At 50.1% G+C, this 15,579-nt stretch overlaps 1 protein-coding gene across 5 annotated transcripts; it reads right to left on the bottom strand.

The window, feature by feature from the left end:
• Positions 1–229: 229 nt before the first annotated feature.
• CCAR2 (cell cycle and apoptosis regulator 2) lies at positions 230–15,201 on the bottom strand. 5 transcript variants are annotated; one of them, XM_068552845.1, is made up of 21 exons: positions 15,083–15,194; positions 14,115–14,210; positions 13,753–13,844; positions 13,215–13,306; positions 12,896–13,010; positions 12,624–12,753; positions 12,343–12,439; positions 7,894–8,013; positions 5,956–6,178; positions 5,756–5,869; positions 5,295–5,458; positions 4,656–4,827; positions 4,337–4,567; positions 4,012–4,230; positions 3,226–3,370; positions 3,021–3,103; positions 2,202–2,348; positions 1,928–2,039; positions 1,649–1,837; positions 1,291–1,496; positions 230–1,063 (listed from the first exon to the last, which is right to left on the bottom strand). In XM_068552845.1, the coding sequence occupies exons 2-21, from the start codon at positions 14,170–14,172 to the stop codon at positions 1,019–1,021; spliced, it is 2,754 nt and encodes a 917-aa protein (XP_068408946.1). In that variant the 5' UTR covers positions 14,173–14,210; positions 15,083–15,194; the 3' UTR covers positions 230–1,018. The 5 variants fall into 5 exon arrangements, with proteins under 5 accessions (XP_068408946.1, XP_068408947.1, XP_068408945.1 ...); XM_068552846.1 differs by having other exon boundaries at positions 3,021–3,100; XM_068552844.1 differs by having other exon boundaries at positions 1,649–2,039; positions 3,021–3,100; positions 4,665–4,827; positions 15,083–15,201.
• Positions 15,202–15,579: the final 378 nt, after the last annotated feature.

Below are 15,579 nucleotides of genomic sequence, written 5' to 3'. Positions count from 1 at the left end.
TTGTTGTGCTGTAACTAAAGCGAGGAGGGGAGGAGCCACCCCAAGCCCTTCCCAGACCCCGCGGCAGCCCCTCTCCCGAGCAGCAGGCAGCAGAGCCCAGAGCTGCACCCCCCCACCCTCCGGAGGTGACACCTGCTTCGAGCAGAGGCTGCGCTGAGGGTTGGGAGGAGGGCGGAGCACAGGCAGACCTAGAAGAGGGGCGAGGGGAGAGTTACGGAGGACACTTAGGTTTGTTTTGACTTTGGTTTATTTAAAAAACAAAAAGCCAAAAAAAAAAAAAAAACAGAACACTTTATATACAAAGTCAAACTGAAACCACGGATTATGGAAAGAGGCGAGACTTATGGGGAACAGGGAAAAGGCTGGGCCAGAGCCAATACCACATTCTGAACACGGGGAGCCAGGGAAAAGAGGTGCTGGTTTCTTCTGGCAAGTCTGGGGTGGCTGGAACACAGTGTTCACTGGCAAACACTGCCCAACGCTGAACGCTCGCTAGCACTGACTGACTCCGTTCCTGCGGTGGCCGCGGGAGACCCTTCCCCCCCAGAACCTGCTCCTGTAACCTGGCAGGATTTGTGCCATCCGGAGGAAGGGGCTCTTACCCCCAGCCAGCTTCCGCGTCTGTTTCTTCAGTTTATTGGCATCAGACCTTATGACAGACTCAAAAAGCCTTTTCCTCCCGTCTTATTCTAAACTGGAAGAGGACAGGAGAAAGCACAAGACGAAAGGGCCCCAGGAGGAATCCCAAGGTAGAGGGCAAAATGACATTCGAGGGGTGCAGAAGATGTTGGATTTAGTTGCAAGTGGAACCGGCTTCCTCACTCATCCGTCCCACACGGCACAGACAGACCCCACCCTGACGGCCTGAGCTCCTCTACAGAGGCCGAGCGCAGGGGTCAGCCACCCCTGCCTATGGCTCCCAGGTCCTGCTCCAGCTTCTTTCTAGAACCAAAAGGGCTCTAACTTCAGCAGGCTCCATCGCTGACCTCACAGGATGGCAGCTCCTGCACCAGGCCCCTCAGTTGCTAGGTGCTGGCTCCTCCTTCTCTACCCAGCTGTCTGCCTGTTTGAAACAGATGTAACGAGAATCGGGACTCAGAGGAAGGGCCGAGATCCAAGGACTACTGAGCACTTCCTCCTGGGAGACTCCAGGGTGCCAGCTGCTGACTGATCGATTCCATAAGAAACTAGCGGATGGAGGCGGAGGCAAGGCGAACCTGGGCCCGGCCCCGTGCCGGCTGCCCTGACCCAGCCTCCCCGCCCGGCGGCCGGCTCTCCCAGGAGGCTCACCTTTTCAACCATCCGCTGCACCTCAAGCTGCAGGGGGGTCAGGCGCCTTCGGAACTCCTGTAGCAGCCGCTGAAACTGGTGCTTCTGTCGCTCCGCCGTCCGGGCCGTCTCCTCTGCCTCGGCCAGCCGGGTTCTCAGCTCCTGCATCTCTGCGGCCAGTGTCTTATTCGTCACTTCAGTGGCTGAGAAGCGGTTATGGCTCTCCTCTGGCGGGGGAAGACAGGAAAGACTGCCAAGCTAAGGAGGGGAGCGTAGGGCGAGAGGCCTCCGGGCCTGAGGGGCTGAGGGGCGGGCCTCCCGCTCGTCTCCTCGCGTCTGCGCCCGGCCGCGACAGGCCCCCGCGCCGCCAGCCACTCACCCAGCTTCAGCTCCAGTGTGTGAATCTTGTTCTCCAGGTAGAGCCGCCCGCTGTCCTGCTGCTCCGCACGCTGCAGCAGGTTCCCCACGTTGATGAGGCTGCCGTTGTGGGACACCAGGCCCTTGTGCTCCACAGGGGCAGCGCCCGGCTTGGCGCTCTTCCCGGGAGGAGGGAGCAGGTCCAGGTTTCCTAGAAGGGCCGTGAAAAGACTCAGGGACGGTCCCGGGAGAAAGCAGCCTGCTCCGCCGTCCCCAGAAGGCCGCAGAGCACAGTACGCACCGAAGAGCACCTCCTCAGGGAGCCCCCCATCCGGGCCCTCCGGGCGGCTGTACTGAAGGCTCCGATACTGGCAGATGTTCTGGGCCACCACTCTGCTGACCAGCTGTTTGGCCTGTAGGAAGCACACACCCAAGACGCCCACGGATGAGAAGGTGCAAGTCCCCCCACAATGCCGTGCAAGAACCTAGAACCACAGCATCCCGAGCCGTGCATGCACACAAGGATGTCAGGCGAGGCATCTGAGAGAGGCCTAGGGCGGGGCATGAGAAGGCACCTGCTCTGCGCTGAGCCGGAGCCCAAGGGTAAGCAGGATCCTCTCCAAGTCTCGCCGATGCAAGTAGCCACACCAGTTGGCATCAAAGAAGACAAAAGCAAGAAGACAGTCCAGAGGGAGCACAGGAGAGGGGTCCAGCTCCTTGGGCTAAAAGAGAAACAAGGATGAACAGGATTTACAAACAGGTCCCTTGATGCTAAATCACCCAGGACGAAGCCCTTATAAAATCTAGCCGCTTGATGTTAAAATGGATAACCAACAAGGACCTACTGTATATAGCACAGGGAATTCTGCTCAATGTTATGTGGCAGCCTGGATGGGAGGGGAGTTTGGGGGAGAATGGATACATGTACATGTATGGCTGAGTCCCTTTGCTGTGCACCTGAAACTACCACAACATTGTTAATCGGCTATACTCCAACATCAAAAGAAAAGTCTAAAAAAAAAAAAAATTAAGCAGCTTGGCTGACACACTCACACCCTTCCAGTTAAGAGACCTGACCCTGGGCCAGGCAAGTCCCTTGGCCTGTAACCAAAGGCCTCTTTGGGGCACTTTCGCCCCAGGGGCTGTCACACACAGAGGAACCTTGGGTGCTCCCAGGTCAGACAGCTCGCTCAGATCCGCCCTGATGGAGATACCGAAGTGCTCTCCTCGATCCTACGAGCATGCCATCCCATAAGCCAAGAACCACCTTTCGTCTTTCGTCAATCAGAAGATGCCAGAGGTCATTTAGGAAAAGCACCCCTTTCCCAGGAGTGAGGCAGAGGCCTTGCTAAGCTTCCCTGTCACTGAGACCCAGAAAGGCACAGAGGTCTCACCATGTCCTGAAGGGATGAGAACTCCATCTCTGACTGATTCGAGGCAACCGACCGGACCTCGGAATCCTCCAGCTTGGCTCCTGCTACAGAAAGCCCGAGATGAACTTGGAGCCGGGAGCACACAGGCCCGGACTGGCTCCACACACAGCCAGAACGGGAGCCACAGAGCCAGGAAGCCGCCAACCGGGGCAGGCGCCAGACATACCGAACTCCTCCTCCCCATCGTCCCTCAGGAGCAGCAGTTCTGGGTCCAGGGCCATCTCACAGAGGTCCTCGGACACCTCGCCCCGGGGTTTCTCTTCTTCCTCTCCCCCAGAAGACGGGGGTTTGGGCAAAAGCCCGTCTTCCTTCTAGGAGAAGCAGACCAAGATGATGCGAGGAACTGCCCCTGTGACTACCAACAATAACAACGGTTAACATCTGTGTGTCAGCCGCGTTCAGGCACCGCGCCGAAGGCGCATATGCAACGTCTCATTTAACATACTTCGTTACATGGGGGTCACAGAGCAGACCAGGGCGAGTTCCAGACACCTGGGATTTTCCTCAAGAGTCAATCTCAGTCCCGTAAGAAATTTGTTTACTTGACAGTATTTAGGCAGGAAGAAGACCCACGTGCTTTAGAAATGTTTAAGAAAATGCAGTGTTCTAGTTAACCGTCAGGTAATCAAAACACCCGTACCCATCAAAGCGTTCCTGTTAATGGAGACTTCCGCGCTGCCGTGTCAACCACGCTTCCCTTCACTGCTCCAGGCCCGCCTCCCTTCTCCCAGGTACACCAACCACCTCTGGGCTGTGTGGCCACGTGGGAGAGTTAAGCACCCCGCACCTGAGTCACAGCAGGGTCACAGAGCGCGCACGCGCAGTGAGCGAGGGGTGATGAGAGAAGACCCATAAAGCACTCTGAGCAGCGCTGGTGCCACGCAGCGCCCAGTTCTGTGCAGCATTACCATGTGCAGCCCCAGTGCCCGTGCACGGGGGCAGAGGTACTCACCGGCGGGGCATCTGACTCGGCAGCTGTGCCCTCACTCTGTACCTCATCCTTGGACTCCTTGGCCTCCTCCTTGACTGCTTCTTCCTCCTTGGCCGCCTCCTCCTTCTCAGGTTCAGGTGCGGCCACGACCTTTTCAGGAAGGCTCAGCAGCATCTTATAAATCCTATAGCCAAAATCCCTCTGCAGCATCTCCAGAAACAGCTCAGCCAACACCATCACCTGGTGGAAGAGGCAACAAGGGGTCACGAGCATCAAAAAATGGGGTGTTCCAAACCCCGCCATCCTATACGCCCTGCCCCACAGCCCCCCCGACTCCTACACCTACCTCAAAAGAGATCCTTTCTTTTGGCCTCCGGTCCTCCACGATACTATGGATGGACAGGTTTACACAGCTGGGGCGTGCCATGACAGCAGGTTCTAGAGGGGGTGGAGGGGCCTCTGGGAGATCGGTGTCCATTTCCTGCTGTGCAGTGACCTCCGGATTCTCTGCATTCTGTTTAGAGGTGTCTGCTGCCTGCTCTGATGCATCAGCTGCCTGTTCTGTAGGCTCTGTTTCCTGTGACGAAAAGTCAAGAGCTATGACCAAGTGGGTCCAGGGGTTAGGGCCCCTACTTTCCCCATGTGTTCGTAAGGCTCAGCCTCACCACTGGCACCTCCTGGGGCGGGGGAGCTGCCTCTGCAGCTTTCTGCTGGCACAGGGCCTCCCACTCTTCCAAAGTAGGCATGATGGTCCAGATGTCCGGCAGGTACACCACCACGGTCTGGAGCCGCCTCGGGGGTCCCAGCTGCAGGTACTGAAACTCAGCAAAGCGCCACCTGCTCACAGCAAAAGGAAAAATGCAGTACTGACCCATGACATTCGTGAGGGCTTCAGTTTCCAATCAGCATTTAATGAACACATACTGTGTGCCAAGCTCTGACAGTACAGAAATAAAAGACATAGACCAAGTCCTCAAGAAATGGTTAGTCAGTGGGGAGAGCCAAGTAAGCAGACAATTACTATCCGAGGTGCCATGGCAACAAGAAGGAGCACGGAATGTGGCTGGGGGGGCCACATCTGACGAGCCTTGGAGGGTCAGCTGGCCTTCAACACACTTACACACCCCTCGCCGTGCTCACGACCACGGCGACCACTGCGAGGGCTGGAGGGAGGGGGTGATGAGCAGGGACTAGGGGACAGACGGGAACTAACAGGTCAGAAAGGCCCAGCAGAAGCCTGGCTCCCTGCCGGGTCTCGCCAACTCACTGGGCAGCCACAGACAACAGCTCGGGCAGCCACTCACCACTTGGTGCAGGCACTCAAGTCGATGCCGGTCTGGGCTTGCGCGCAGCGGATGGCGGTGCGGACGAGCACCTGCGGGTCGCCCTTGGGGTCGAGGCCGTCCAGAGAAGGAGACCACTCGCCCCCCACCAACACTACCTCCTCTTCTTTCTGGCCCAGCAAAAACTGCAAAAAGAGACCAGGGGTAAGAAAGGAAAAACCAATCACCTGGGTCTCCCACAGGGAGGCAACCTGCCGCCGGTGGGGAACAAAGGGTCTGCCACACTGGGGGCGGGAGGGGTATCTCTACCCGTGAATGTGAACCCCACATAATTCTCATAAGAAAGAACATCTCTCAGCCACGCTGTCCTCCTGGTAAAACGACGGGTATCTCAGCCCCGGAACCCCGTTTCTCTGAGTTCCTGAGCAGGAACCGAACATCGTCAGTGAGCGAGTCTTGCCCCCCTGGGCTCCAGCTCTTACTTTAATTTGCTTCAGAGGATGTTCTGGCGTCTCCCTTGGCTCAGCCACATCATCCACGAAGAGCATGCAACAGCGATACAATTCCTCCAGCCCCGGGGAAGAGAGCAGCAGTACCTGGTAGGGACGGCAGAAAGGAGACACTCGAGAGCTTTCTCAGCCTCCAACAACGGGACAAAGAGGCAGGACCCCAGCCAACTCACCTTGGAACTGTAAGCAGGGTCACTGTCTGTGGGCGCGGGCTCAGCACCAGCGTCTGGAGCTGCCTCCTTCTCAGAAGATGCCTGGATGCGGCTTGGATGATGGAGGGAGAAGGGCTGGCTCAGAGGGAAGGCCGACAGCCAGCTCAGATGCACAGCCAGAAAATCTGAGGGAACCAGCAGGGTGCGGTAACGGCGCTGGAGTTCTAAGAAGTCACAGGTGGGGCTATGGGAAGTAAGGAAGGAATTCCAGATTGAGCAAAGACTAAATTATTTTTAAAAATGGAACCATAAAAGACTTGAAAGGAAAAGGGAGCAGATTATTTTATAATCTGAGAAAAGAAGAGCTTTCTAAGTAAGACACTTCTGAAAAGATAAAAATGGATCAGACTTGACCACTAAAATGTTACAACCTCTAGTGGCAAAATAAAGTCAATCTGGGGAAGGAAAAAAAAAAGACATCTGCAATATGTGATAGAGAAAAGGGTCACTGTCTTAATATAAAAGGAACCCACAAGTCACTAACAGAGTTCACAAGTCTAAGAGAAAACTGGAAAAACTGACAGCAACAGATAACTTAGAAAAAGAAGTGAGACTTAGAAGCTCATGAAAATATGCTCAATCTCACTCATAATTAAATTCAAATCAGGGTATCACTCTTCACCTATCAGACCGACAAAGATCACAAAGCTGGATAACACAGCATTGGCAACGGCTGGGGTGCAAGAGCCTCACACCTCGTGTGAGAACGTAAGCCGACACCGCCTCCGTGAGAGGCCTGGCAGTATCTGTCAAGGCTGACAGCCCTGTGAGCCAGCTACTCCATTTCTAGGAATTGAGCTCAATAAAATGCTTGCACCTGTCCACGCAGATGTATAGAGAAGGATGTTTATTATTACAACAATGTTTAGGATAATTAAAGACTAAAAATGGAGAACTGGTTAAACAAATTCTGGTCCATCCATTTAGTAGAATGCTGTGCAGTTGCTAAAAAGAATGAGATCAGTCTAATAAACTTTAACGTGGAATAAATTCCAAGACAAGTGAAAAAGCAAAGTACTGAACAGTATGTACAATAGGATTCCAGTTGTGTTTTAAAAAAAAAAAAACAGCTGTGTGTGTGTGGCTAATTGTTAGCAGTCGTGTTCTGACCACATGAGGAGGCTCTATATTCACCCCTCCAGTGGTGATGATGTGGGGACCAGTATCTCATCAGATTAACCTTGGGAGGCAGGTGGGTCAGCATGAAGAATAAGAGGCCCTGCCTGGGCCTGGGGAGAGGAAGCGGTGACAGGGGAAGAGCAGTAGCAGCCCTCCTTCCCTGCCATCTTGAGAAGGAGGTGCCAGGAGGCTGCCCTCACCTCAGCTCAGACTTAGGTGGACTTGGCTTTGGGGCCTTATCTCTAAAACAGCAGCTGGAGCCCTGCATCTCCCCTGCTAGATGGAATCTGGAATTGCTCATCTACCTCTCAGTCAGTCAGTTTCTACGTGTGAGAAGTAAGCTTGTGGGCCAGTGACCTCATACATGCTGTAGCACTTAAAAAATAATTTAGAGCTTCCCTGGGAAACCAGTCCCAGGGTTCCTATGACCCACAATTTCTACCTGACTTATAACTGGTATTGGGTACCTGGATTTTGATTGATAAGCCTTAATTATAGCCTGGCCTAACAATTTCTGGTGATCAAATCATAAAGTTCTATCAAGGGCACCCATGTCAGTGGTGCTATGCTGGTCAGAACTTGAGATTTTGAAGTAAAAAATCTGTCACATTAAAAAACAAAAATGAAACAAAAAGGTCATGAGCGCACGCACGTGCGCACATACACACACACACACACTCTCTCTCTCTCTCTCTCTCTTACTCCCAGACTATATCTCACTTACACAAGAAACTGTTACCAGCTACAAGTCTCACCCCCCACCCCAGCCTCACCACTCACCTGTCCACAGTGTAGGGAGTGAGATGGACTCGGTAAGGAGGCAGGTCATGCCTTGGTTTCTTAGCACCCCAAGGCTCTCCACCAGCCCGCTGTTTGCGTTTCTTGGAGTCATAGTCATCGCTGGAGGTTGATCCATTACCAGAAGGAAGAGACCACACTGTTACATACAGATTCAGTACAAACTGGCCTAAAAAGAACTAGAAACAATCTGAATCCCCAACTTTAAAGACATGGATAAAGAAGCCATGCTAACAGTCATATATGAGTGTTATAAAAGACATTAAGATGGATATTTTAAATGCTTTTAATAACACACAAAACCATTCATGTTAAACAAAAAGAATTATATGGAACACTATATATACAGTAGTGCCTCAAATGTGCCAAAAAAGCTTTAAAAAGAAATAAAATATTAATGGTGGATACCTCTGACAGATGAAGGTGATGAATAATTTTCTTATATTTAATATAATTTTTTGAAATGAGAAAAAGAATTTAACTGATTTTTTTTCTATCAAGATATATATACATAAGGCACCATGCTACAGGTTCTGTCAAGTTTCATTAAAAGAGACAGTTCTGGTAAAAACCCTTAACACTACACATTAGAGTCATAAAAATACTGCAACCCTTTGATCCAGTAATTTCACTCTTAAAAATTTATCCCAAGGAAGTTAATTCAGAAGAAGAAAAAAGGTTATATATAGTAGAAAAAATTCAAGCCGAGTAAGAAAACCACGTGTGGGACTTCCCTGGTAGTGCCATGGTTAAGAATCCTCCTGCCAATGCAGGGGACACGGGTTCGAGCCCTGGTCCGGGAAGATCCCACATGCCGCGGAGCAGCTAAGTCCATCCGCCACAACTACTGAGCCTGCGCTCTAGAGCCCGCGTGCCACAACTACTGAAGCCCCTGCGCCTAGAGCCCATGCTCCGCAACAAGAGAAGCCACCGCAATGAGAAGCCCGCGCACCGCAACGAGGAGTAGCCCCCACTCGCCGCAACTAGAGAAAGCCCGGGTGCAGCAACGAAGACCCAACACAGCCAAAAATAAAATAAATAAATAAATTTATATATAAAAAAAAGAAAACCACGTGTGTATCTAGCAATCCTGAATTTTTATAATAAATAAGTAATCATACAGCCATTAAAACAATTATGAGGATTACAGTGCAATATGGAACAGATGTTCGATACGAACGTATAAAAAAATCTGAACTCAAATATTTAAATTATAAAAAGTATGCATATATATAGATAAAGACTAGAAAAGAACATGGGGGGAAAAAGTGGCAGAAAGTAAATTTGCTTTTCAAAATTATTTTCTAAAGGTCTTTAAGAATGGTTACCTTGGGGATGGGGTGGAAGATAAGGGTAAGAGATTAAGAGGTACAAACTACTATGTACAAAATAAATAAGATACAAAGGTGTAATGCACAGCACAGGGAATACAGCCAACGTTTTATAACTTTAAATGGAGTACAACTGCTCTGTTGTACACCTGGAACTAATACAATATTGTAAATCAACTATACTTTAAAAGTTTTTACATGGTTACCTTTAAAGGGAAAGAGGGAATGATATATTTTTATAGTATTTTTAACTTTATATAATAGCATGCACTACTTTATACATTTTTGTAATAAATCACTTATTATAGTATCACTATGTTATGGGGGCAATAAATAAAAATAATAGAAGAGAAAAAACCTTTAGACCATTATAAAATGCCAGACTGATAAGGGGAAAAAAACCCCATGTCTCACAAGGGAAATAAAATCCATTGTCAATTCTTCGTGCTGAGGTAATGCCGAGTTGATTGTATTTACCAGAAGGTGTCTACTCTTTCCCTTTAGACCTGCCTGGGTTGTTTCCCTAGTCATCACACCCCTGCGTAACAAACTTGATTATATTTAACACAAAGTTTTTCTTCTTTTCTCATATTTCTGCCTGGGTAATTTCCTTGTTCATAGCATCTCCCTCCAAAAGCTGCCTTCTAATCTTGCCCTTGTGGGATGTCAGTGCTTCTGTGTCTCTAACAGAAGAACTGTTCCAAAGTCATTTTGACAACTCTCTTCAGCTCACCCATGACTGAAGTGAACTCTTCAGTAAATGCTGTCAACCTCAAGATAAAGTGGATGTTCCACTGAATCCTGTAAACTCAACGACCAGTTTTCTCCCCTTATTGTGAATTGTCAGGAACAGGTTATAAGGCATGACCAGTGGAAGCCATCTCCGTAACCTCAGCAGGATACTGAGATGGTATATCCAGCTGGATAGCCCTGTCTAAAAACCGCAGTAGTTCAGCATTAGCAATCCAAAGGAGACAGTTTCCTGCCTCCCAAAACCTGAAGTTCAAAATAAAACCTGGTTTCCAGTCAAACGCTAACATGGGTGACTCCATTATAAATTGCTGTTCCCCCTCAGGGTGACCTCATTCCTACTGCCCCCTTTGCAGAATGACTCTGCAAATTCTCTCTACTGACTGATTGTAATATCTCTCTCCCAATGGTCATGTCTCCTTCCTCGAGAAGCCATGACACTGAAGCATTATGGCCAAAGTAACAGAACACAGGTCTTGCACGGGGCTTGGCATGTCCAGGACAATCAAATGCAACTGGCTATATAGAAAGGCTGAATGTGAACCTAAAGCAGAAAGTCAGTAGCAGCCACTGATTTCCACCCAGGCTACATTATCCCTGAGGGCACCTGCTGTGATTTTGAATGAAGCCTTTAATAAACTCACAGAATGTGAGAGGTGGAAAGTCCTTGGAAATTTTGAAGACCAAGAAGATGGGTGTATGCAAAACGTATACCAGTAACTCAAGAATGAAAGAGTGTTTCAAGCAGAGACACTGTGGAAAACAATCCTACACAATCAAAGCTTTCCCGCCTCCTTAGTGTTCACATGACCTATCCTGAGGGAACAAACAGTAGCTTCAGCACAGAGACTAGCTACATCACTTTGCCTAAACTTTTTCTCTGAGGAACTCCATGCTCCTTTTACATGTTCTCAGTGGACTGCATTCTCAGCCCTTACCATGTAATAATCTACTGGCCTCTGGGATAGGGGGCTGTTTCCTTCTCAGAACAGTTCTCATTTCAGAAGAGAACTAAAACATGAGAACACTTTCTAGAGTGATGGAAATGTTCTATATCTTAATAGGGGTGAGAGTAACACAGGATTTTCCATTTTGTCAAAACTGTCCATCTAAGATTTGTGCACATCAACCTAAATAAATTTTACCTTAAAAAAAAAAAAATCAAGTACAAGGCAGGGAGTAGATGAAAAAGAATGGCAGATACTGATACTTGTTTAAGCTGGGTGATGGATATATGAAGGTTCATCATCCTTTTTTACTTACTATGCTTATACTTGAAATTTTTCATAATAAAAACTTACAATGAAGACGGACAGAACTAGAACAAGTCTTAAGCAAACTAGTCTAGAGCGTAACCCCCAGGGATATAAACAAACACTTTTAGGGAGAGAGTAAGGCAGGATAAGGAACATGTGAGCCAGAGAGAACAGGAAGCGTGCTCCTGGCAGTCCCCAACGCTCACAGATGACACAGGATGGCCTGGGATGCCCCAAAGGCCCAAATCCACCACGCCTGCTCCACACAAGGCCATGTCTGCATGGCCACGGCACAGACCTGGATTTCTGGGCAGAGTGCAACATACACAGTCTATCACACCACTGAACTGTACAGTGTATTTAAAGAAACATGTTTGATACTAAGAATTAAATTATGCACTGGAGGAAACTAAAAGACAAAACAAACGCACAAACATAAAAAAACAGAAACAGACTCACAGGTATAGAGAACATACTGGCGGTCACTAGAGGGGAGGAGGCTGGGGGGAATGGGCAAAATAGGTGAAGAGGTATTAAGAAGTACAAACTTCCAGTTATAAAACAAGTCATGGGGATGTAACATACAGCATAGAGGATATACTCAATACTATAGTAATAACTTTGTATGGTGACAGATGGTAACTAGCTATTGTGGTGATCACCTCGTAATATATAAAAATATCCAATCTACTGGTATAATATTGTAAATTATGCTTCAATTTAAAAAATACACTGCAAAGTTACTTTTTTTGGACAATTACTATTTTCTTGATAGTTTTGATTCTTGGTGTCTCAATCTTATGCACGAGAAATAAAAAGGAAAATTATATATTAAAAAATTCAATGTGATACTTTGAAAAATGAATTACACCAAATCCCTACTTGCTGAACCAGCTTATAAAGTTCTGATATTTGTACATACATCTCAACGTGTCAGCCTATGTCAGGGTAAAGGGACTAGGATCTAGTTGTAGAAAGAGAATGTTAGTGTCAACAGGTGGCAAAAAAAAAAAAAAAAAAAAAAAAAAAAGGACATTCTCTTAGAGGCAAATAAAATAAAACACCTTTCCTTTCCTGCTTGATCATCCTCTTACCTTCGGCCCGGATCCAATCGTCCATGAGGGCCCCGAGCAGGAAATCTGTTCAGGTGGCTCAGATGAAGTGTATGGGATGTTTGGAAGAGACTCAGAGCTGCAGAAAGGAAATGGCTGGTGACTCAAAACCCCTAAATATTTGCCCAAATTTCCTGTCCCTTTCTTCCAGTGCATGAAATACCCACATCTATTCTAAGAGCAGCAACCTAACAGTTACAAGTCCATTCATCCCGAGTACCCCATAAAGCCACACCCCCAACATCCATGCCACTGGTACTCACGCTTCTGAGGAAAGAGTGGGGGAATCCGGTGAGGCTGGAAGATCAGCTGGGGCTGAGCTCCCAGAATCCCTTGCTTCTGGCCCAGGGCTGCCACATGTAGAAGGGGAGGTGCTGGGGACTTCAGCAGGGGCTGCAGGACAGTAACCAGGAAATTCAGGGCATCCCATAGCTGACCTGCTCACTACCTTGGAAAGATGCAGCCCCAGCCCCTTGACCAAAGTAAGGTTCCCTCCCACCCCTTTCCAATAAACATGCCAAGGAGAGATGAATACCTGGTTGGAGAGCGTTTGCACCTTGACAGCATTCCAGGGCACTGCCTGGCCTGGGTTGTATGCAGCCTTCACCAGCACCTTCTCACCCAGCTGGGGCAGCCGGCCCTTCACCACACTGCCAGCACACAAGCCAGGAGACCCAGTCAGGAGAGAAACCCTGGCCAAGCCACCCTGACTGTCCCTATGAGGCCCTTCCCATCAAGATTTCTCACACTTTGCATAACAACAGCAAAGCACTGGCATTATAGGGGACCCACCAGCATAGTGACAGAACTGAATCCAATAAGCATTTCCAGAAGGCGATCAGCCTCAAGCCTACCTTAGCTGAAAAAAGACCTCTTCATCCACCACCCCAAAGTAGTCATGCAAACTGGTAACAATGCCAGTGAAGACCCGCTGCTTCTCTCCACCCTGTAAGAGAAGAGTGCAGTTTAAAGGTAATAGGGAGCATTTGTCCATGCTCTACCATTAGCATCTCATCTTCATCCACCCCGCCCCACCCCCAGCTCAATCAGAGTATTGCATGGAGATTCCCATGGAAGGAAGCATACATATAGAAGGAAGCATATGTACAGTGGACATAACCAATCTACTGGGGGGGAGTCATGCTGACTCTTGGGTCATAAGCTTCTTCTAGGATTTCCAGTTCTTTAATTCCAAGAAGCACCCCAGAGAGCTCCCTAGAGCCAGAACCTAGGACTCCCCCAGTCACAGATGTCTAGTCGCCTCTGGAAGGGCCGAGGACAGGAGTGTCAGGAAGGATGAACACTGTGATGTAAGAATGAAAGCATCGGGCAACCACGCATGCCGGGGTAGTCCCGAGTGCCGGAACTCACTAGATAGGATGCCCAACCTACCTGAAGGTGCCTGGCATTTTGGGACAGGTCTGTGGCCACAGGAGGAGTGAGCAAACCAGGAGGAGGACCCAGAAGAGATGTTGAAGCTGCGCCTATTGGGACACAGAAGCAATCCAGAAACTGCACCTACCATCTTAAGCACTAGATTCAGCTAGAGGAAATGGTAAACCCAAAGAGCAAAGTGGATCCAAGTATGTCCCACACAGGGTTTCGCTGACAACTACTATGGTCATGTTTTTTCCTAAGAAAAGTCAGCAGCAAATTGCACTCCACCAGGGAAACCCCAAAAGCCACATTTTGAAAGACTAACTCCAAAACACACACTTCCCAGTACTAGGCCAGGTAGAGATAAAGGTGATCACCTGAGAAGTTGCGTCCCCCTGGTAGTGGGTTGATCCGCTGGCGCTTAAACTGGGACATTGGGAATGCTGTCCTCTTTCAGAGTCTTGGGGGAAAACCTTCAATCAGAAAAGAAATAAATTAACAGCTCACAGGGAAATTTTCCATCTACCCCAAAAAAGGAACTAAGGACCTTAAGGAAAATGGGGAGATGGATACTGAGAATAAAAAGAGGAGACGGATGGTGAGAATGTGAAGAGGAACAGGAAATGGAGAAATTACAATGTTCCAGTCTGCCCTCACGATAATCTAGTGGTGGGTGATACTGTTATGCTCTTTCAACGAAAAGGAAACTGAAGCTCGGAGGGACTGAGACTTGCCCAAGGCCACAGAACCAGGTAGGTACAAAACCAGGACTCACACCCAGATCTCCCGACAACTTAGAGCTCCTCTCACTATGCCACGCCACCCTCAGATGGTTGGGGAGAGTGGAGGATTGGAAAGAGCCCCGATGACATTCATTCATTCAATGCATCCGCCAAAGAGCTCCACGCAAGGCCCGGAAAAATGGAGGAGGCTGCTGCCGGAGAGGAGATGGTGTGGGCCCTCTCCCCGGAAGCCCGGCCCGTTGTTCCCCGGACGGGCGGGTGAGAAGACAGCTCCGTGGCCCGGCCGAACGCGAATCCGGCTGCGCGCCCGCCCTCTTGCTCCCGCGCACCCCGGCCCTCGGCTCCCGCCTCAGCAGCCGCCGGCGCCGGGTCTCCCGGGCCGGGCCGCGGCCAGGCCACCGTGGGAGGACGAAGGCGCGCGGCTTCTCCTCCTCCCGCCCGCCCCCAGGGCCGAGGCCGTTGCCAGGGAGACGGAACTTGCAGGCCGAAGGGGGGCTCGGTCCCTTCCGCGCCCGGTTCATCTTCGAGGCCCGGCCCTCGCAGCCCCTCGGCCAGGGGAGGGGCGAAGAGGCAGAGGGGCGGCGGAAGGCCCCCCAACCCACCTGCGGGCCAGGGCCGCGACACCGGGGGGACAAAGACACCCGGAACCACCACAGCCGCTGCTGCTGCCGCCACCGGAAACGCCTCTCCGGAAACGCGACCACTGGTCGGAAGCTGCCTCTCTCCCGGATATGGTCCCTCCCTCCTCTCCACTGACCTCTCCCTTCCCCCACCCCGGCCTGCCATCCCGCTCCAACTGTGGAGCGGAAGTGCGCTTTCCCCGATCGGATGCGCGTTAGGAAGCCGCGCCTCAGTGGTGTCCTCTCTTACGCGTCCCACTAGAAAAGCAGGCTTCGGAGAATTGGTTCCTGGTCCCAAGACTGCTGGAGCTAGAGCCCCAAACATAAGGGAGCACCTATGCCTCATTCTGGCAGATGCCAAGACCGCAGCAGCAAGAGAACCAGCTGACTGGAGGAGGAGGAGGAGGAGGAGGAGAACCAGCTGACCTCCTCCTCACTGGAGGAGGAGGATGCATGATCAGTGGCCATTTCCAGAAGAC

This window comes from Eschrichtius robustus, chromosome 10 (genome assembly GCF_028021215.1).
Source record: "Eschrichtius robustus isolate mEscRob2 chromosome 10, mEscRob2.pri, whole genome shotgun sequence".
Taxonomy (NCBI): Eukaryota; Metazoa; Chordata; class Mammalia; order Artiodactyla; family Eschrichtiidae; genus Eschrichtius; species Eschrichtius robustus.
Note: the sequence above shows the minus strand (reverse complement) of the source record. Positions and strands in the feature narration are given on the sequence as shown.